The sequence below is a fragment of the Anser anser genome (assembly GCF_964211835.1).
Source record: "Anser anser genome assembly, contig: HAP1_SCAFFOLD_124, whole genome shotgun sequence".
NCBI lineage: Eukaryota > Metazoa > Chordata > Aves > Anseriformes > Anatidae > Anser > Anser anser.
Window position 1 is genome coordinate 60,013 of NW_028154057.1, and position 21,174 is coordinate 81,186.

Genomic DNA, 21,174 nt, shown 5'->3' on the forward strand with positions numbered 1-21,174 from the left:
CTCTAAATAGGGACCTTGTTTTGCTTGTTTCTACACGGGCTCAGGGTGATAAGGGACGTTTTTAGCCTAGAGCAGAGGAGGGTCTGAAGGGATCTCACCAATGCCTATAAATACGAGAAGAAGGTGTTTTTTTTCGTATTTGTTTTTCCCCTTATATTTGTTGGTTTATTTCTTTGTCTTCTTTCTTATGAAGTTGTTACCCATCTGAACCCCCGAGTTCTCACACTTTTACCTTTTTCAATTCTCTCATTCATCCTGCTGTGAGGGGAGAGGGGAAAAAATGGCTGTGCGGTGCTTAGGTGCCTGGCAGGTTATACAGCATCAGTCCCTGTGTGTCTTCCCTTCCTCGTGCATGCTGTCTCCCACTGAATCCCACAGGAGCTGCAGAGTCATCTTTTGCCTGTGGACATCTTAATTCGGTACTGTCCCTGTGGGTGACTCCAGCTTGACTGATCTCTCCCTTTGTGAGGCTCCAGTCACTGCCTACCCTGGGCAAATGCTGTTCCCAGTTGAACCGGTTTGTGTGTGCTCAGCTGTATCCGTGTGTGCACGTTTGTGTGTGTGTACAAGACGGTGTGTTTATGTACACACATGGGCGTATTTGCTTGCTAGCGCAAGAGTGTTGGGTATTCTGGGGCAATTTCTCCTGGTTGCTGATGCAACAAGAAGCTGGGCTGGATCTTAGGGCTGAGGGACCTTTCTTGATGGCCTGAGGGGATGGTATATGGAGCATCAGGATGTTCTCAGTAGGCTCTCTTTTCCCATGGGGCTTGCAGAGGCTTCCAGCCATGCAGAGATCCAAGGATGTTGCAAGGATCCAAGGGCTTGCTCTTTCTGTGATCACAGCTTCACTCCAGTCCTTCAGGTGTACGTGAGCTGAGAAGCCTCGTCCGGTGGTGACTTTTGAGGTAAGGGCCAACAGATAGCTTGGGGGAAACTGTCTCAAGGATGCGTGCTGGCCCTAGGAACTGCAGGACAGAAGCAAACAGACACAGCTGCACAGGGTGAGAAGTAGACCCAGCTGGGTTGGGATCACTGCTGCCAAACCCTCTCACTGGGTTCCATGGTTGTGGCAGCTTCAGGCAGCTCCCCATTAATTTCCTGGACGATGTCCTCTGCCCTGACGGTTGTGGGACAGTCACGGCTGTGTACCTCAGTGACTGTTCACCATTTCTGCTGTCATCAGACACCAACAGCTTACTCCTAAATCCTACCCTCGGTCTCTCACAGCTCACAAAATGAGCTTTTTCTTTGCCTTATCCGTGGAGCAACAGGCTTTTCGGGGAGCAGCTGCTCAGCCCTGGTCTTGGCACCAGCTTTGAAAGAAGAACCAAGTCTTCAAGAAGAGCACTGGGGAGATGCAATTTTATTAGGCAGACGCTATCACAGAGTTTACTCTGGCCTGCTGTTATACACATATTATAAAGCCTCGAGAGTAAACAGAACAGTTTCATTCCGCAGTAGGTGGCCGAAGAATAAAGAAACATATTTCTAAGAAATTAGTAAATGCAAATGATACTGAGGATAAAAACTTCAATAATGATAAACAAGGAGCAGGCCTGCAAGGGAAGTCATTTGTGTAGATCATTTAAATTTATCACTAATCAGAAATATCCATGCAATCACTTTCCTAACAGCACTCTTAAGCTCCTTGTTTCTCATGCTGTAGATGAGGGGGTTCAATGCCGGTGGCACAACTGAGTACAGAACTGCCACCACCAGGTCCAGAGATGGTGAGATGGAGGGGGACTTCAGGTAGGCAAATATGGTCATGCTGAGAAACAGGGAGGCCACGGCCAGGTGAGGGAGGCACGTGGAAAAGGCTTTGAGCTGTCCCTGCTCAGAGGGCATCCTCAGTACAGCCCTGAAAATCTGCACATAGGACAGCACGATGAAAACGAAACAGCCAGACGCTAAACAGAATCCAACCATAATTATCCAAACTTCCCTGAGGTAGGAGTTTGAGCAGGAGAGCTTGAGGATCTTTGGAACTTCACAGAAGAACTGGTCCACAGCATTGCCTTGGCAAAATGTCAGAGAAAATGCATTAGCAGTGTGCAGCACAGCATGGAGAAAGCCACTGCCCCAGGCAGCTGCTGCCATCTGGGCACAAGCTCTGCTGCCCAGGAGGCTCCCGTAGTGCAGGGGCTTGCAGATGGCAACGTAGCGGTCGTAGGACATGACAGTGAGAAGATAACACTCTGCTGAAAACAAAAAGAAAAAGAAAAAGACCTGGGCAGCACATCCTGTGTAGGAAATGGCCCTGGTGTCCCAGAGGGAATTGACCACGGCTTTGGGGAGAGTGGTGGAGATGCAGCCCAGGTCGAGGAGGGCGAGGTCGAGGAGGAAGAAGTACATGGGGGTGTGGAGGCGGTGGTCGCAGGCTGCGGCGGTGAGGATGAGGCCGTTGCCCAGGAGGGCAGCCAGGTAGATGGCCAGGAAGAGCGCGAAGTGCAGGAGCTGCAGCTCCCGCGTGTCTGCGAATGGCAGGAGGAGGAACTCGCTGATGGAGCTGCTGTTGGACATCTGATGCCTGTTGGGTATGGAGATCTGTACATGTAGTAAAAGGCAATGAAAAGTTAGGACAGGTTTCTCTGAGTGAACCCTATGCCATTCCTTGTAGACCTCCCCCTGCCATACTCCAATGCTTTTTGTTTCTCTGCTGGAATCTTTCATTTAGCTCCATGACATGAGCTTCATTTTTAAGGTTCAGTGTGCGATGAGGAGCAGGGGCCTCTGCTGCTGGTCTCGCGAGGGAATCAGTCCTGACCCAGTGCAGGGAGTACACAGGAACATAGCAGGAGGGCAAGGTTTTATTTTCAGATTTTGTCAGATGAAATGAATGCCCAGCCTATCTGGGCAATATGTTTCAGTACCTCGCCTCCCTCTGAGTGAAGAATTTCCTCCTAATCTCTAATCTAAATCTCCCCGCTTTTAGTTTAAAAACATTCCCCTGATCCTGTCATGATTTGATTGATCAAAAAAATAGCTCTCCATATTTTTAGAAGACCCCTTTAAATGCGGAAAAGCTGCAGTGAGGTCACCCTGCTCAGCCCCAGCTCTCTCAGCCTTTCTTCGAAGGAGAGGTGCTCCAGCATGCTGATCATCTTCATGTCAGCATGTTAACATCTGCATTCCGCTGCTACATAATGTAGTTGGCAGAAAGGAGTTTTAGGGGCAATGTTTTATACACATTCTCTTCCCCCTCTTCATGCCCACACAGTGTTCTCTGAAGTCAGAAATCCTGAGCATTTCTGCTGCACTCACAGGGAATGGTTGTGAGACCTGAGAGGCAAAGGGATTCCCTGTGGCTCAGAGCAGAGTGAGGGAGCTGGCTGGACTTGTCCCCAGCTGCCTGAGCTTTTGTAGATGGAGGGCAATCACATTTATGTTACCCTGAAAAGAAGCCAGATGCTGCTGAGACCAGATGAATCCACTGCCAATCTGTCAATGCCCAGCCTTTCTCAAGGGACCTGAACAAGGTCTCAGCACCACACCTCTAGTCAAGGACTAGAGGGGACCCCAGGGTCCCGAGGGGGCCTCGGTACTCCGTATCCGAGTACATTCTGGAAGAGCTGAAGCGGAGTAAGGTGGGCTGGTGTCCTGGGCCCTGCAGAGCAATCCCTGCTCGAGCACCATGGCAGTGCTCTGAGACTGCCCGGGGTGCCCGGAGCAGCTTCTTGGCCAGCTGGGAGAGAAACCAAGGCCAGATGTGCTCTGCCTCTCAGGTGTTTGGCACACCCTAGGGCTTCACTCTTCCCTGCGGCCTGAGTGGGGAGGGCGAGCAGAGAGATGGGGGAATATCCTGGCTCCGTGCCTAGGACAGTTGCTGGCAGTCAGTCCCAGGCCTAATCCGTGTGCTGGAAACCTCCGGGCGCTTCTCTAGCCAAGGGATGTTGGCAAATCCTGTGAGGGGGGTGACGAAAGAAACAGAGGATGCGGCTCTTTTGCAAAGCTTTCCAAAGTGCCCCACCTTGCCCCATTGTCCCTGAGGAGCGGGCAGGGCACAGAGCAGTGTCCCCCTGCTCTGACAGTCATCCCTTTTCCCGTCTCTCAAGAACTCCCTCCTCGGCCTTTCTGTCTTTTCTGTGTGCAGGGCGTTTGGGTTGCGGGACTCGGGACCTTTGGTGTTGTCCGAGAGCAGTTCCATGGCAAAGAAGAGCTGCTCTTGATTCGAAGACCTTTCTTCCAGCTGGACATCGATGAGTTGTGGCTGGAGGAGATCTACTGTCCCACTGAGATCCTCCCTGGTGAGAAGGCAGCAGCCCCCCTCTTCCTGCCCCATGTCCGCAACGGTTTGTTCTCCCTGCTCTTTGGAAAGGCCTGGGAGAAGTAGAGGATTGTCTCCGACGGTCAGGGTACAGCTTGAGTTCCCCCAAAAGAAACTGTGCCCCAGGAGCAGTTCGTCTGAGCGACCCTTTCTCTGGGAACTTGTTCTGAATGTTGCAAGCAACTTGGGCTTGCTGTGGCAGTGAGGATGTTGCTTCTCCTTGCAGATGGTGTCAAGATCGAGCCGCTGAACTGCGTGCAGCTATCGCGAGCCACCTCCTTCCCACTGCACGTGGTGAAGAACTGTGTGCAAGAGACCATCCTCTTGTACTGCTTCCTCCTGAGGAGCAAGGAGCACGTCCCCTTTGCCTTCAGGGACATTGGTGTTCTGACGTGCGAAGATGGTTTCCCGTGCATGAAGTTTTATCTGGACTGTGTCAAACGTCTGGAGAGCACTGCGGGCCTTGTTGCACTGCTCCACAGTGTAAGTTGGTGAGGTTTTGAGGGCTACTTCAATTTCTTTGGGAATCCTAGTGAAGGGTGAGGAATCCGACCGCTGTTGGCCAGCCCGGACATGGCAGGCCAGTCAAATGCCCTTCCCCTCGCTTGCCCCCTTAGCTGCTTTCTCCGTTAACAAAGAGAGTTTCTTCTGAGCATCTGGGCGCTTGCCCCTGCAAAAAGCCTGGCAGTGTTACTGTACAGCCTCCATATTCTGCCATGCAGCTCCTCCAGAGCAGAACAAAGGTTCATGGAAGAGGCTTTGGAGGAGGGCTTTGGAGAGAAGGCTTTCTTTTGGCTTGGGAGACAGGTTTGCTTCCTGTCAATGAGAGCCGTGAGAAAACCGCCTCAGAAACCCTCCAGCAGGTCTGTGTCTCTTTGCAGAGAATGTGGCCGGCACATCTGACCGCCTTCAGTGGCGAGACCACCGCTCGTGGGATCCAGATGTTCCCAAGGTGAGTGCATTTCCTCCGCAGCCCTTGGCTGACCCAGCGGGAGGCTTCCTGGGAAAGTTTCTTTCAGGCATTTTTTTCAAACGCTATCCCAAACGTTGTGGCAGGCACAAGAGAGTGCTGAGGTAGGGAGATGGCATGACTGCCCTCCTTACCTGACGGCTTTCTCTGATGCTACTGGCTCCGCAGCGATAACCTGTTTTCCACCCATGAGCGCACCGTGTTTCAGGGCCACAGAGGAGAAGCTGAAGTAAAGCCCGGGTGGGCCATAATGGTGTCTCTCGGCTCCTGTCCTTGCGCAAGACACTGCTCCTCTCCTTCTTCCACCAAAAAGGGCCTGGATGCGGGCATCCCGAGCCTTCCTGAAGGCAGGTGGTGCCACAGCTTCGCGTTTGGCTCTCTCTGTCTCTGCTGAAGTGAACACAGCCAGTCCAATACGCCCGCTCGTTGTGGAACTGCCGTCTGCTGCAGAGGCTGACGCAGCTTGCGAGCTTGGACTGGAGACTGAATTCCCCTGGGCTCATGCAGCCTCCTCCTGGTGTCTGTTTGCAGTGTGCTCCCCCCGTGTCCGGGCAGCTCCCCCGGGACGAAGAAGGCAGACAGGCAGGAAACAGCTCCTCGAGCCAAGTCCACCACTGTTATAAATGACTGAGTCCCAAGTAGGATTACAATCAAAGTTTACAATTTATTAAACGAATAGAGGCGAGCAAACAGCGCTGGGTGCGCCGGGAGTCTCTGCTCCACCAGGACGCACACCTGTTACGTAAGGCGGCTGGTTTTTATGCTCCTAGGCTAATACATATTCATTACTACTTCTAGAAGAGGCAGGGTTATTATAATTGGTTTCCCGAATCCAAAGTCCTCCCAGGTGCGCCTGCTTATCAGTCTCTGTTAGTCTCTTGGGGGCCGCTCAGACGGGGAGGCTCATATTCTTCCTCCTTATCTAGTGGTCTCTTGGCCGGCTGTCAGAAGTTACTGCACGTCCGTGCAGAGTCAGCAGGTTTTCTCTGAAGAAATCCCTTTGTTCTCTTATCACCTAAACCCAGGCCTCAATGTTAACCCTTCAAATCCCTTAGTGGCACGAATTGCTGGACCATTCCTTACAACCACCACTGCGCTCCCTGCTCCTGAAGCCTCCAGGAGAGCGCTGCAGGTACCTGCTCTGCCTTGCTGCAATGACCGTGCTGTTTGGGCCTGTGCAAAAGCCTCTTTGTGTGGAGCGATCCCGAGCAGGTCCCTTGGGATGCGTTCATTTCCACGTTTGTTACCTCCTTCATCTCTTCCTCAGGAGACAGAAGGTGGCGTCCCGCACACCTTCCCTGCCTCTTACTGCCTCCCGTGTTGCCATGAGCCACTTCATTTTGACCAGGGGCCATGGAAAAGGAACAAGGCCTTTCTGGGTCATTGATGGCAGAGGGCTTTGGTCACCGCGGGCTGTTCAGCTGTGTTTGTCACGAGTTGAGGAGCCTGGCCTAGCTTCAGGGCCCCTCATCCTGGAGGGTCGAAGCACTGCTGACAGACCGGCTGAGGCGAGGGGGCAGGAGTGCGGGTTAGGCCTGAGGGACAGCTGAGACCAATCCTGTCTGCTGTTGTGTTTTTGTTTTGTTTTTTTTTCCTCCAGGAGGTCTGGAACCTGTCTTCACAGTGGGACCAAACAGACAGCTCATGGCCCACGTACCGAAAGCTACAAGAGCAAGCCCGGGCAGAAATGGCTGCATGGGAAGCCTGGTCTGAGGGGGAGGACCAACAGATACCCCAGCTACTGGCAGTGATCAACAGCGCTGAGAACAGCAGCGATCCTCTCCGCCAGGGCTCCGAGGGCGGCAGGTCCCAGGGTGGTGGGAGCAGGACGGGCACCAGGCCGCAGGGCAGGGCTTTGCCTGCTCCTCCCTGTGAGGGAGAGGTTGTCAGCAGAAAGGGAGGGATAAAAGCAGCAGCCAGACGTGGGCTGGCAGCGCCGAGTCGCCTGGTTCCCAGGTCCTGTTGCAGGGCCCTTTCAAGAGGTCCTCTGGGAAACAGCACCTGTGTGTCCAGTCCTGTTTGATGAGAGCGTCTTCTCCTTGCAGCGATTCAACAGCCAACATGCTTGGACTCCCCGTCCTCCAGCCCAGCCCAGGAGCAAGGAGGTCAGGAAGAGGTGGAGGAAGGCTGAGAACCCTGCCCCAGCAGAGGAGTTGGGAGCAGCAGCCAAGCTGGAGAGACTCCAGCCTGAGTAAGTGTGTGCCGGCTCCGTTCCCGTCCTGGGGCACTCGAGTAGCTCTTGAGTGATGTCAGGACATGTCCAGGAGCCCGGTCCCTGAGTCCTGGGCTTGCCTCTGACACCCTTTGATTCCTCCTAAAGCGGGCATGACCTTGGTTACCGCCAAGGCCTAAAACTCATCACAGGTTGGAAGGGTGGGTGCACGTGGCACCGCATGGGTGCAGGGTCTGGATGAGGGGAGAGGCAGAAGGGGTGTCTGACAGAGGCTGAGGGATCCCTTTCTGCTGTGGAGGCACTCCCACCTTCCTGCCCTCTGCCCACCTCCCTGCCCTCTGCCCAGCCCAGCCCAGCTTCTCATGCTGGGCTGGCCCCAGGGCAGTGTCCGGAGCAGGCTGCTGCAGGGCTCTGGGCACTGCCACCACAGCCCCAGTCCCTCTGAAGGGCACGGCAGCTCCTGGGGGCACAGAGGGCTCAGCCCCACAGATGGGACATCCGAGGCACAAGCCAGCCCCTGGGAGGCCTGCAGCCCCTCCGTGCCATCCCTGGGGGTCTTCAGGCAGCTCCTCCTGCCCCAGGGCCAGGGCAGCCGGGCCTGAGCTGCTGCAGCCGGAAAGGGTTTGCTGGTCCCATTCCTTCCTCATCAGCTGAGATCAGGTCTCAGACAAAGAAGAGGCTGTAGCTGCATTTAGTTTGCTTAAATATGCTGAGAGCCTGGGGATAGCTGCTGCCGAGAGGCAAAACCCCTCTCTCAGCAGAAGGGATGAGGAACAAAGCCTTCATCCTGTTAGCCTGATCTCACAGTGATACCCAGGCACAAAGCTGCCAGGCTGGCACCATGACTGTGGCAGGGTGCCGCCCCGGCCAGCAACAAGCAGCATTTCAGGAGCATCCAGCCCTATTGCTTCTTGTGCAAGTGACTGGCCGCCTTCCCGAGCCTGTCGGGCTTCTCGTGCATTCGACACCGCAAAGAAAAGGGAAGACAAGGCGGTGAGGCACAGGGAGCGAGCAAAGGCAGGGGCGGGCAGGGGCGGGCAGGGGCGCCCCGGGCACACGGGCCGGGTCCCCCCCTCAGGCCCCGAGACGCCCCCAGCCCGCCCACGACCCCTAAGATGGCGGCGCCCGCCCTGCCTGGTCAGGCGGTCGCACGGTTGCCATGGCAGCGAGCCCCAGGCAGCCGGCAGGGGGTGGGGCTCCCTTTGCCTGGCGGCTCTGGCAGCCAATCGGCGCCCGGCAACCGGTGCTGCTTCTTTCCTCTGCTCTCACTTCCGCGCTCTCCTCCTGGGCCTTGTGTTGGGTTGGGCCCGATTGCTCCTGGAGCTTGGGCACAGTGCTGCTGGGTGGCAGTCCTGTGACTGCAGGCGGGGACGAGCAAGGGATAAGTCTTTGCCACAGCATTTGCATCACGTGAAGGGAAGCTGCTCGGGATAGCACCTGAGGGCTTGGGTCTTCTTGCGCAGTTGCTGTCAAACACACTCACCAGAAAACAGACTCTAAATAGGGACCTTGTTTTGCTTGTTTCTACACGGGCTCAGGGTGATAAGGGACGTTTTTAGCCTAGAGCAGAGGAGGGTCTGAAGGGATCTCACCAATGCCTATAAATACGAGAAGAAGGTGGTTTTTTTCGTATTTGTTTTTCCCCTTATATTTGTTGGTTTATTTCTTTGTCTTCTTTCTTATGAAGTTGTTACCCATCTGAACCCCCGAGTTCTCACACTTTTACCTTTTTCAATTCTCTCATTCATCCTGCTGTGAGGGGAGAGGGGAAAAAATGGCTGTGCGGTGCTTAGGTGCCTGGCAGGTTATACAGCATCAGTCCCTGTGTGTCTTCCCTTCCTCGTGCATGCTGTCTCCCACTGAATCCCACAGGAGCTGCAGAGTCATCTTTTGCCTGTGGACATCTTAATTCGGTACTGTCCCTGTGGGTGACTCCAGCTTGACTGATCTCTCCCTTTGTGAGGCTCCAGTCACTGCCTACCCTGGGCAAATGCTGTTCCCAGTTGAACCGGTTTGTGTGTGCTCAGCTGTATCCGTGTGTGCACGTTTGTGTGTGTGTACAAGACGGTGTGTTTATGTACACACATGGGCGTATTTGCTTGCTAGCGCAAGAGTGTTGGGTATTCTGGGGCAAATTCTCCTGGTTGCTGATGCAACAAGAAGCTGGGCTGGATCTTAGGGCTGAGGGACCTTTCTTGATGGCCTGAGGGGATGGTATATGGAGCATCAGGATGTTCTCAGTAGGCTCTCTTTTCCCATGGGGCTTGCAGAGGCTTCCAGCCATGCAGAGATCCAAGGATGTTGCAAGGATCCAAGGGCTTGCTCTTTCTGTGATCACAGCTTCACTCCAGTCCTTCAGGTGTACGTGAGCTGAGAAGCCTCGTCCGGTGGTGACTTTTGAGGTAAGGGCCAACAGATAGCTTGGGGGAAACTGTCTCAAGGATGCGTGCTGGCCCTAGGAACTGCAGGACAGAAGCAAACAGACACAGCTGCACAGGGTGAGAAGTAGACCCAGCTGGGTTGGGATCACTGCTGCCAAACCCTCTCACTGGGTTCCATGGTTGTGGCAGCTTCAGGCAGCTCCCCATTAATTTCCTGGACGATGTCCTCTGCCCTGACGGTTGTGGGACAGTCACGGCTGTGTACCTCAGTGACTGTTCACCATTTCTGCTGTCATCAGACACCAACAGCTTACTCCTAAATCCTACCCTCGGTCTCTCACAGCTCACAAAATGAGCTTTTTCTTTGCCTTATCCGTGGAGCAACAGGCTTTTCGGGGAGCAGCTGCTCAGCCCTGGTCTTGGCACCAGCTTTGAAAGAAGAACCAAGTCTTCAAGAAGAGCACTGGGGAGATGCAATTTTATTAGGCAGACGCTATCACAGAGTTTACTCTGGCCTGCTGTTATACACATATTATAAAGCCTCGAGAGTAAACAGAACAGTTTCATTCCGCAGTAGGTGGCCGAAGAATAAAGAAACATATTTCTAAGAAATTAGTAAATGCAAATGATACTGAGGATAAAAACTTCAATAATGATAAACAAGGAGCAGGCCTGCAAGGGAAGTCATTTGTGTAGATCATTTAAATTTATCACTAATCAGAAATATCCATGCAATCACTTTCCTAACAGCACCCTTAAGCTCCTTGTTTCTCATGCTGTAGATGAGGGGGTTCAATGCCGGTGGCACAACTGAGTACAGAACTGCCACCACCAGGTCCAGAGATGGTGAGATGGAGGGGGACTTCAGGTAGGCAAATATGGTCATGCTGAGAAACAGGGAGGCCACGGCCAGGTGAGGGAGGCACGTGGAAAAGGCTTTGAGCTGTCCCTGCTCAGAGGGCATCCTCAGTACAGCCCTGAAAATCTGCACATAGGACAGCACGATGAAAACGAAACAGCCAGACGCTAAACAGAATCCAACCATAATTATCCAAACTTCCCTGAGGTAGGAGTTTGAGCAGGAGAGCTTGAGGATCTTTGGAACTTCACAGAAGAACTGGTCCACAGCATTGCCTTGGCAAAGTGTCAGAGAAAATGCATTAGCAGTGTGCAGCACAGCATGGAGAAAGCCACTGCCCCAGGCAGCTGCTGCCATCTGGGCACAAGCTCTGCTGCCCAGGAGGCTCCCGTAGTGCAGGGGCTTGCAGATGGCAACGTAGCGGTCGTAGGACATGACAGTGAGAAGATAACACTCTGCTGAAAACAAAAAGAAAAAGAAAAAGACCTGGGCAGCACATCCTGTGTAGGAAATGGCCCTGGTGTCCCAGAGGGAATTGACCACGGCTTTGGGGAGAGTGGTGGAGATGCAGCCCAGGTCGAGGAGGGCGAGGTCGAGGAGGAAGAAGTACATGGGGGTGTGGAGGCGGTGGTCGCAGGCTGCGGCGGTGAGGATGAGGCCGTTGCCCAGGAGGGCAGCCAGGTAGATGGCCAGGAAGAGCGCGAAGTGCAGGAGCTGCAGCTCCCGCGTGTCTGCGAATGGCAGGAGGAGGAACTCGCTGATGGAGCTGCTGTTGGACATCTGATGCCTGTTGGGTATGGAGATCTGTACATGTAGTAAAAGGCAATGAAAAGTTAGGACAGGTTTCTCTGAGTGAACCCTATGCCATTCCTTGTAGACCTCCCCCTGCCATACTCCAATGCTTTTTGTTTCTCTGCTGGAATCTTTCATTTAGCTCCATGACATGAGCTTCATTTTTAAGGTTCAGTGTGCGATGAGGAGCAGGGGCCTCTGCTGCTGGTCTCGCGAGGGAATCAGTCCTGACCCAGTGCAGGGAGTACACAGGAACATAGCAGGAGGGCAAGGTTTTATTTTCAGATTTTGTCAGATGAAATGAATGCCCAGCCTATCTGGGCAATATGTTTCAGTACCTCGCCTCCCTCTGAGTGAAGAATTTCCTCCTAATCTCTAATCTAAATCTCCCCGCTTTTAGTTTAAAAACATTCCCCTGATCCTGTCATGATTTGATTGATCAAAAAAATAGCTCTCCATATTTTTAGAAGACCCCTTTAAATGCGGAAAAGCTGCAGTGAGGTCACCCTGCTCAGCCCCAGCTCTCTCAGCCTTTCTTCGAAGGAGAGGTGCTCCAGCATGCTGATCATCTTCATGTCAGCATGTTAACATCTGCATTCCGCTGCTACATAATGTAGTTGGCAGAAAGGAGTTTTAGGGGCAATGTTTTATACACATTCTCTTCCCCCTCTTCATGCCCACACAGTGTTCTCTGAAGTCAGAAATCCTGAGCATTTCTGCTGCACTCACAGGGAATGGTTGTGAGACCTGAGAGGCAAAGGGATTCCCTGTGGCTCAGAGCAGAGTGAGGGAGCTGGCTGGACTTGTCCCCAGCTGCCTGAGCTTTTGTAGATGGAGGGCAATCACATTTATGTTACCCTGAAAAGAAGCCAGATGCTGCTGAGACCAGATGAATCCACTGCCAATCTGTCAATGCCCAGCCTTTCTCAAGGGACCTGAACAAGGTCTCAGCACCACACCTCTAGTCAAGGACTAGAGGGGACCCCAGGGTCCCGAGGGGGCCTCGGTACTCCGTATCCGAGTACATTCTGGAAGAGCTGAAGCGGAGTAAGGTGGGCTGGTGTCCTGGGCCCTGCAGAGCAATCCCTGCTCGAGCACCATGGCAGTGCTCTGAGACTGCCCGGGGTGCCCGGAGCAGCTTCTTGGCCAGCTGGGAGAGAAACCAAGGCCAGATGTGCTCTGCCTCTCAGGTGTTTGGCACACCCTAGGGCTTCACTCTTCCCTGCGGCCTGAGTGGGGAGGGCGAGCAGAGAGATGGGGGAATATCCTGGCTCCGTGCCTAGGACAGTTGCTGGCAGTCAGTCCCAGGCCTAATCCGTGTGCTGGAAACCTCCGGGCGCTTCTCTAGCCAAGGGATGTTGGCAAATCCTGTGAGGGGGGTGACGAAAGAAACAGAGGATGCGGCTCTTTTGCAAAGCTTTCCAAAGTGCCCCACCTTGCCCCATTGTCCCTGAGGAGCGGGCAGGGCACAGAGCAGTGTCCCCCTGCTCTGACAGTCATCCCTTTTCCCGTCTCTCAAGAACTCCCTCCTCGGCCTTTCTGTCTTTTCTGTGTGCAGGGCGTTTGGGTTGCGGGACTCGGGACCTTTGGTGTTGTCCGAGAGCAGTTCCATGGCAAAGAAGAGCTGCTCTTGATTCGAAGACCTTTCTTCCAGCTGGACATCGATGAGTTGTGGCTGGAGGAGATCTACTGTCCCACTGAGATCCTCCCTGGTGAGAAGGCAGCAGCCCCCCTCTTCCTGCCCCATGTCCGCAACGGTTTGTTCTCCCTGCTCTTTGGAAAGGCCTGGGAGAAGTAGAGGATTGTCTCCGACGGTCAGGGTACAGCTTGAGTTCCCCCAAAAGAAACTGTGCCCCAGGAGCAGTTCGTCTGAGCGACCCTTTCTCTGGGAACTTGTTCTGAATGTTGCAAGCAACTTGGGCTTGCTGTGGCAGTGAGGATGTTGCTTCTCCTTGCAGATGGTGTCAAGATCGAGCCGCTGAACTGCGTGCAGCTATCGCGAGCCACCTCCTTCCCACTGCACGTGGTGAAGAACTGTGTGCAAGAGACCATCCTCTTGTACTGCTTCCTCCTGAGGAGCAAGGAGCACGTCCCCTTTGCCTTCAGGGACATTGGTGTTCTGACGTGCGAAGATGGTTTCCCGTGCATGAAGTTTTATCTGGACTGTGTCAAACGTCTGGAGAGCACTGCGGGCCTTGTTGCACTGCTCCACAGTGTAAGTTGGTGAGGTTTTGAGGGCTACTTCAATTTCTTTGGGAATCCTAGTGAAGGGTGAGGAATCCGACCGCTGTTGGCCAGCCCGGACATGGCAGGCCAGTCAAATGCCCTTCCCCTCGCTTGCCCCCTTAGCTGCTTTCTCCGTTAACAAAGAGAGTTTCTTCTGAGCATCTGGGCGCTTGCCCCTGCAAAAAGCCTGGCAGTGTTACTGTACAGCCTCCATATTCTGCCATGCAGCTCCTCCAGAGCAGAACAAAGGTTCATGGAAGAGGCTTTGGAGGAGGGCTTTGGAGAGAAGGCTTTCTTTTGGCTTGGGAGACAGGTTTGCTTCCTGTCAATGAGAGCCGTGAGAAAACCGCCTCAGAAACCCTCCAGCAGGTCTGTGTCTCTTTGCAGAGAATGTGGCCGGCACATCTGACCGCCTTCAGTGGCGAGACCACCGCTCGTGGGATCCAGATGTTCCCAAGGTGAGTGCATTTCCTCCGCAGCCCTTGGCTGACCCAGCGGGAGGCTTCCTGGGAAAGTTTCTTTCAGGCATTTTTTTCAAACGCTATCCCAAACGTTGTGGCAGGCACAAGAGAGTGCTGAGGTAGGGAGATGGCATGACTGCCCTCCTTACCTGACGGCTTTCTCTGATGCTACTGGCTCCGCAGCGATAACCTGTTTTCCACCCATGAGCGCACCGTGTTTCAGGGCCACAGAGGAGAAGCTGAAGTAAAGCCCGGGTGGGCCATAATGGTGTCTCTCGGCTCCTGTCCTTGCGCAAGACACTGCTCCTCTCCTTCTTCCACCAAAAAGGGCCTGGATGCGGGCATCCCGAGCCTTCCTGAAGGCAGGTGGTGCCACAGCTTCGCGTTTGGCTCTCTCTGTCTCTGCTGAAGTGAACACAGCCAGTCCAATACGCCCGCTCGTTGTGGAACTGCCGTCTGCTGCAGAGGCTGACGCAGCTTGCGAGCTTGGACTGGAGACTGAATTCCCCTGGGCTCATGCAGCCTCCTCCTGGTGTCTGTTTGCAGTGTGCTCCCCCCGTGTCCGGGCAGCTCCCCCGGGACGAAGAAGGCAGACAGGCAGGAAACAGCTCCTCGAGCCAAGTCCACCACTGTTATAAATGACTGAGTCCCAAGTAGGATTACAATCAAAGTTTACAATTTATTAAACGAATAGAGGCGAGCAAACAGCGCTGGGTGCGCCGGGAGTCTCTGCTCCACCAGGACGCACACCTGTTACGTAAGGCGGCTGGTTTTTATGCTCCTAGGCTAATACATATTCATTACTACTTCTAGAAGAGGCAGGGTTATTATAATTGGTTTCCCGAATCCAAAGTCCTCCCAGGTGCGCCTGCTTATCAGTCTCTGTTAGTCTCTTGGGGGCCGCTCAGACGGGGAGGCTCATATTCTTCCTCCTTATCTAGTGGTCTCTTGGCCGGCTGTCAGAAGTTACTGCACGTCCGTGCAGAGTCAGCAGGTTTTCTCTGAAGAAATCCCTTTGTTCTCTTATCACCTAAACCCAGGCCTCAATGTTAACCCTTCAAATCCCTTAGTGGCACGAATTGCTGGACCATTCCTTACAACCACCACTGCGCTCCCTGCTCCTGAAGCCTCCAGGAGAGCGCTGCAGGTACCTGCTCTGCCTTGCTGCAATGACCGTGCTGTTTGGGCCTGTGCAAAAGCCTCTTTGTGTGGAGCGATCCCGAGCAGGTCCCTTGGGATGCGTTCATTTCCACGTTTGTTACCTCCTTCATCTCTTCCTCAGGAGACAGAAGGTGGCGTCCCGCACACCTTCCCTGCCTCTTACTGCCTCCCGTGTTGCCATGAGCCACTTCATTTTGACCAGGGGCCATGGAAAAGGAACAAGGCCTTTCTGGGTCATTGATGGCAGAGGGCTTTGGTCACCGCGGGCTGTTCAGCTGTGTTTGTCACGAGTTGAGGAGCCTGGCCTAGCTTCAGGGCCCCTCATCCTGGAGGGTCGAAGCACTGCTGACAGACCGGCTGAGGCGAGGGGGCAGGAGTGCGGGTTAGGCCTGAGGGACAGCTGAGACCAATCCTGTCTGCTGTTGTGTTTTTGTTTTGTTTTTTTTTCCTCCAGGAGGTCTGGAACCTGTCTTCACAGTGGGACCAAACAGACAGCTCATGGCCCACGTACCGAAAGCTACAAGAGCAAGCCCGGGCAGAAATGGCTGCATGGGAAGCCTGGTCTGAGGGGGAGGACCAACAGATACCCCAGCTACTGGCAGTGATCAACAGCGCTGAGAACAGCAGCGATCCTCTCCGCCAGGGCTCCGAGGGCGGCAGGTCCCAGGGTGGTGGGAGCAGGACGGGCACCAGGCCGCAGGGCAGGGCTTTGCCTGCTCCTCCCTGTGAGGGAGAGGTTGTCAGCAGAAAGGGAGGGATAAAAGCAGCAGCCAGACGTGGGCTGGCAGCGCCGAGTCGCCTGGTTCCCAGGTCCTGTTGCAGGGCCCTTTCAAGAGGTCCTCTGGGAAACAGCACCTGTGTGTCCAGTCCTGTTTGATGAGAGCGTCTTCTCCTTGCAGCGATTCAACAGCCAACATGCTTGGACTCCCCGTCCTCCAGCCCAGCCCAGGAGCAAGGAGGTCAGGAAGAGGTGGAGGAAGGCTGAGAACCCTGCCCCAGCAGAGGAGTTGGGAGCAGCAGCCAAGCTGGAGAGACTCCAGCCTGAGTAAGTGTGTGCCGGCTCCGTTCCCGTCCTGGGGCACTCGAGTAGCTCTTGAGTGATGTCAGGACATGTCCAGGAGCCCGGTCCCTGAGTCCTGGGCTTGCCTCTGACACCCTTTGATTCCTCCTAAAGCGGGCATGACCTTGGTTACCGCCAAGGCCTAAAACTCATCACAGGTTGGAAGGGTGGGTGCACGTGGCACCGCATGGGTGCAGGGTCTGGATGAGGGGAGAGGCAGAAGGGGTGTCTGACAGAGGCTGAGGGATCCCTTTCTGCTGTGGAGGCACTCCCACCTTCCTGCCCTCTGCCCACCTCCCTGCCCTCTGCCCAGCCCAGCCCAGCTTCTCATGCTGGGCTGGCCCCAGGGCAGTGTCCGGAGCAGGCTGCTGCAGGGCTCTGGGCACTGCCACCACAGCCCCAGTCCCTCTGAAGGGCACGGCAGCTCCTGGGGGCACAGAGGGCTCAGCCCCACAGATGGGACATCCGAGGCACAAGCCAGCCCCTGGGAGGCCTGCAGCCCCTCCGTGCCATCCCTGGGGGTCTTCAGGCAGCTCCTCCTGCCCCAGGGCCAGGGCAGCCGGGCCTGAGCTGCTGCAGCCGGAAAGGGTTTGCTGGTCCCATTCCTTCCTCATCAGCTGAGATCAGGTCTCAGACAAAGAAGAGGCTGTAGCTGCATTTAGTTTGCTTAAATATGCTGAGAGCCTGGGGATAGCTGCTGCCGAGAGGCAAAACCCCTCTCTCAGCAGAAGGGATGAGGAACAAAGCCTTCATCCTGTTAGCCTGATCTCACAGTGATACCCAGGCACAAAGCTGCCAGGCTGGCACCATGACTGTGGCAGGGTGCCGCCCCGGCCAGCAACAAGCAGCATTTCAGGAGCATCCAGCCCTATTGCTTCTTGTGCAAGTGACTGGCCGCCTTCCCGAGCCTGTCGGGCTTCTCGTGCATTCGACACCGCAAAGAAAAGGGAAGACAAGGCGGTGAGGCACAGGGAGCGAGCAAAGGCAGGGGCGGGCAGGGGCGGGCAGGGGCGCCCCGGGCACACGGGCCGGGTCCCCCCCTCAGGCCCCGAGACGCCCCCAGCCCGCCCACGACCCCTAAGATGGCGGCGCCCGCCCTGCCTGGTCAGGCGGTCGCACGGTTGCCATGGCAGCGAGCCCCAGGCAGCCGGCAGGGGGTGGGGCTCCCTTTGCCTGGCGGCTCTGGCAGCCAATCGGCGCCCGGCAACCGGTGCTGCTTCTTTCCTCTGCTCTCACTTCCGCGCTCTCCTCCTGGGCCTTGTGTTGGGTTGGGCCCGATTGCTCCTGGAGCTTGGGCACAGTGCTGCTGGGTGGCAGTCCTGTGACTGCAGGCGGGGACGAGCAAGGGATAAGTCTTTGCCACAGCATTTGCATCACGTGAAGGGAAGCTGCTCGGGATAGCACCTGAGGGCTTGGGTCTTCTTGCGCAGTTGCTGTCAAACACACTCACCAGAAAACAGACTCTAAATAGGGACCTTGTTTTGCTTGTTTCTACACGGGCTCAGGGTGATAAGGGACGTTTTTAGCCTAGAGCAGAGGAGGGTCTGAAGGGATCTCACCAATGCCTATAAATACGAGAAGAAGGTGGTTTTTTTCGTATTTGTTTTTCCCCTTATATTTGTTGGTTTATTTCTTTGTCTTCTTTCTTATGAAGTTGTTACCCATCTGAACCCCCGAGTTCTCACACTTTTACCTTTTTCAATTCTCTCATTCATCCTGCTGTGAGGGGAGAGGGGAAAAAATGGCTGTGCGGTGCTTAGGTGCCTGGCAGGTTATACAGCATCAGTCCCTGTGTGTCTTCCCTTCCTCGTGCATGCTGTCTCCCACTGAATCCCACAGGAGCTGCAGAGTCATCTTTTGCCTGTGGACATCTTAATTCGGTACTGTCCCTGTGGGTGACTCCAGCTTGACTGATCTCTCCCTTTGTGAGGCTCCAGTCACTGCCTACCCTGGGCAAATGCTGTTCCCAGTTGAACCGGTTTGTGTGTGCTCAGCTGTATCCGTGTGTGCACGTTTGTGTGTGTGTACAAGACGGTGTGTTTATGTACACACATGGGCGTATTTGCTTGCTAGCGCAAGAGTGTTGGGTATTCTGGGGCAAATTCTCCTGGTTGCTGATGCAACAAGAAGCTGGGCTGGATCTTAGGGCTGAGGGACCTTTCTTGATGGCCTGAGGGGATGGTATATGGAGCATCAGGATGTTCTCAGTAGGCTCTCTTTTCCCATGGGGCTTGCAGAGGCTTCCAGCCATGCAGAGATCCAAGGATGTTGCAAGGATCCAAGGGCTTGCTCTTTCTGTGATCACAGCTTCACTCCAGTCCTTCAGGTGTACGTGAGCTGAGAAGCCTCGTCCGGTGGTGACTTTTGAGGTAAGGGCCAACAGATAGCTTGGGGGAAACTGTCTCAAGGATGCGTGCTGGCCCTAGGAACTGCAGGACAGAAGCAAACAGACACAGCTGCACAGGGTGAGAAGTAGACCCAGCTGGGTTGGGATCACTGCTGCCAAACCCTCTCACTGGGTTCCATGGTTGTGGCAGCTTCAGGCAGCTCCCCATTAATTTCCTGGACGATGTCCTCTGCCCTGACGGTTGTGGGACAGTCACGGCTGTGTACCTCAGTGACTGTTCACCATTTCTGCTGTCATCAGACACCAACAGCTTACTCCTAAATCCTACCCTCGGTCTCTCACAGCTCACAAAATGAGCTTTTTCTTTGCCTTATCCGTGGAGCAACAGGCTTTTCGGGGAGCAGCTGCTCAGCCCTGGTCTTGGCACCAGCTTTGAAAGAAGAACCAAGTCTTCAAGAAGAGCACTGGGGAGATGCAATTTTATTAGGCAGACGCTATCACAGAGTTTACTCTGGCCTGCTGTTATACACATATTATAAAGCCTCGAGAGTAAACAGAACAGTTTCATTCCGCAGTAGGTGGCCGAAGAATAAAGAAACATATTTCTAAGAAATTAGTAAATGCAAATGATACTGAGGATAAAAACTTCAATAATGATAAACAAGGAGCAGGCCTGCAAGGGAAGTCATTTGTGTAGATCATTTAAATTTATCACTAATCAGAAATATCCATGCAATCACTTTCCTAACAGCACTCTTAAGCTCCTTGTTTCTCATGCTGTAGATGAGGGGGTTCAATGCCGGTGGCACAACTGAGTACAGAACTGCCACCACCAGGTCCAGAGATGGTGAGATGGAGGGGGACTTCAGGTAGGCAAATATGGTCATGCTGAGAAACAGGGAGGCCACGGCCAGGTGAGGGAGGCACGTGGAAAAGGCTTTGAGCTGTCCCTGCTCAGAGGGCATCCTCAGTACAGCCCTGAAAATCTGCACATAGGACAGCACGATGAAAACAAAACACCCAGACGCTAAACAGAATCCAACCATAATTATCCAAACTTCCCTGAGGTAGGAGTTTGAGCAGGAGAGCTTGAGGATCTTTGGAACTTCACAGAAGAACTGGTCCACAGCATTGCCTTGGCAAAGTGTCAGAGAAAATGCATTAGCAGTGTGCAGCACAGCATGGAGAAAGCCACTGCCCCAGGCAGCTGCTGCCATCTGGGCACAAGCTCTGCTGCCCAGGAGGCTCCCGTAGTGCAGGGGCTTGCAGATGGCAACGTAGCGGTCGTAGGACATGACAGTGAGAAGATAACACTCTGCTGAAAACAAAAAGAAAAAGAAAAAGACCTGGGCAGCACATCCTGTGTAGGAAATGGCCCTGGTGTCCCAGAGGGAATTGACCACGGCTTTGGGGAGAGTGGTGGAGATGCAGCCCAGGTCGAGGAGGGCGAGGTCGAGGAGGAAGAAGTACATGGGGGTGTGGAGGCGGTGGTCGCAGGCTGCGGCGGTGAGGATGAGGCCGTTGCCCAGGAGGGCAGCCAGGTAGATGGCCAGGAAGAGCGCGAAGTGCAGGAGCTGCAGCTCCCGCGTGTCTGCGAATGGCAGGAGGAGGAACTCGCTGATGGAGCTGCTGTTGGACATCTGATGCCTGTTGGGTATGGAGATCTGTACATGTAGTAAAAGGCAATGAAAAGTTAGGACAGGTTTCTCTGAGTGAACCCTATGCCATTCCTTGTAGACCTCCCCCTGCCATACTCCAATGCTTTTTGTTTCTCTGCTGGAATCTTTCATTTAGCTCCATGACATGAGCTTCATTTTTAAGGTTCAGTGTGCGATGAGGAGCAGGGGCCTCTGCTGCTGGTCTCGCGAGGGAATCAGTCCTGACCCAGTGCAGGGAGTACACAGGAACATAGCAGGAGGGCAAGGTTTTATTTTCAGATTTTGTCAGATGAAATGAATGCCCAGCCTATCTGGGCAATATGTTTCAGTACCTCGCCTCCCTCTGAGTGAAGAATTTCCTCCTAATCTCTAATCTAAATCTCCCCGCTTTTAGTTTAAAAACATTCCCCTGATCCTGTCATGATTTGATTGATCAAAAAAATAGCTCTCCATATTTTTAGAAGACCCCTTTAAATGCGGAAAAGCTGCAGTGAGGTCACCCTGCTCAGCCCCAGCTCTCTCAGCCTTTCTTCGAAGGAGAGGTGCTCCAGCATGCTGATCATCTTCATGTCAGCATGTTAACATCTGCATTCCGCTGCTACATAATGTAGTTGGCAGAAAGGAGTTTTAGGGGCAATGTTTTATACACATTCTCTTCCCCCTCTTCATGCCCACACAGTGTTCTCTGAAGTCAGAAATCCTGAGCATTTCTGCTGCACTCACAGGGAATGGTTGTGAGACCTGAGAGGCAAAGGGATTCCCTGTGGCTCAGAGCAGAGTGAGGGAGCTGGCTGGACTTGTCCCCAGCTGCCTGAG

General features: G+C 54.1%; 2 protein-coding genes across 2 annotated transcripts; both read right to left on the reverse strand.

Moving 5' to 3' along the window:
- Positions 1 to 10,394: 10,394 nt before the first annotated feature.
- LOC310890880 (olfactory receptor 14C36-like) lies at positions 10,395 to 11,433 on the reverse strand (the record flags this gene model as incomplete). Its single annotated transcript, XM_083853190.1, has 1 exon — positions 10,395 to 11,433. One exon carries the CDS (start codon positions 11,431 to 11,433, stop codon positions 10,492 to 10,494), a length of 942 nt encoding a protein of 313 aa, XP_083709316.1. The 3' UTR covers positions 10,395 to 10,491.
- Positions 11,434 to 19,198: 7,765 nt separating this feature from the next.
- On the reverse strand, positions 19,199 to 20,340 carry LOC310890872 (olfactory receptor 14C36-like; the record flags this gene model as incomplete). The annotated part of the gene is made up of 1 exon (XM_083853183.1): positions 19,199 to 20,340. One exon carries the CDS (start codon positions 20,338 to 20,340, stop codon positions 19,399 to 19,401), a length of 942 nt encoding a protein of 313 aa, XP_083709309.1. The 3' UTR covers positions 19,199 to 19,398.
- Positions 20,341 to 21,174: the final 834 nt, after the last annotated feature.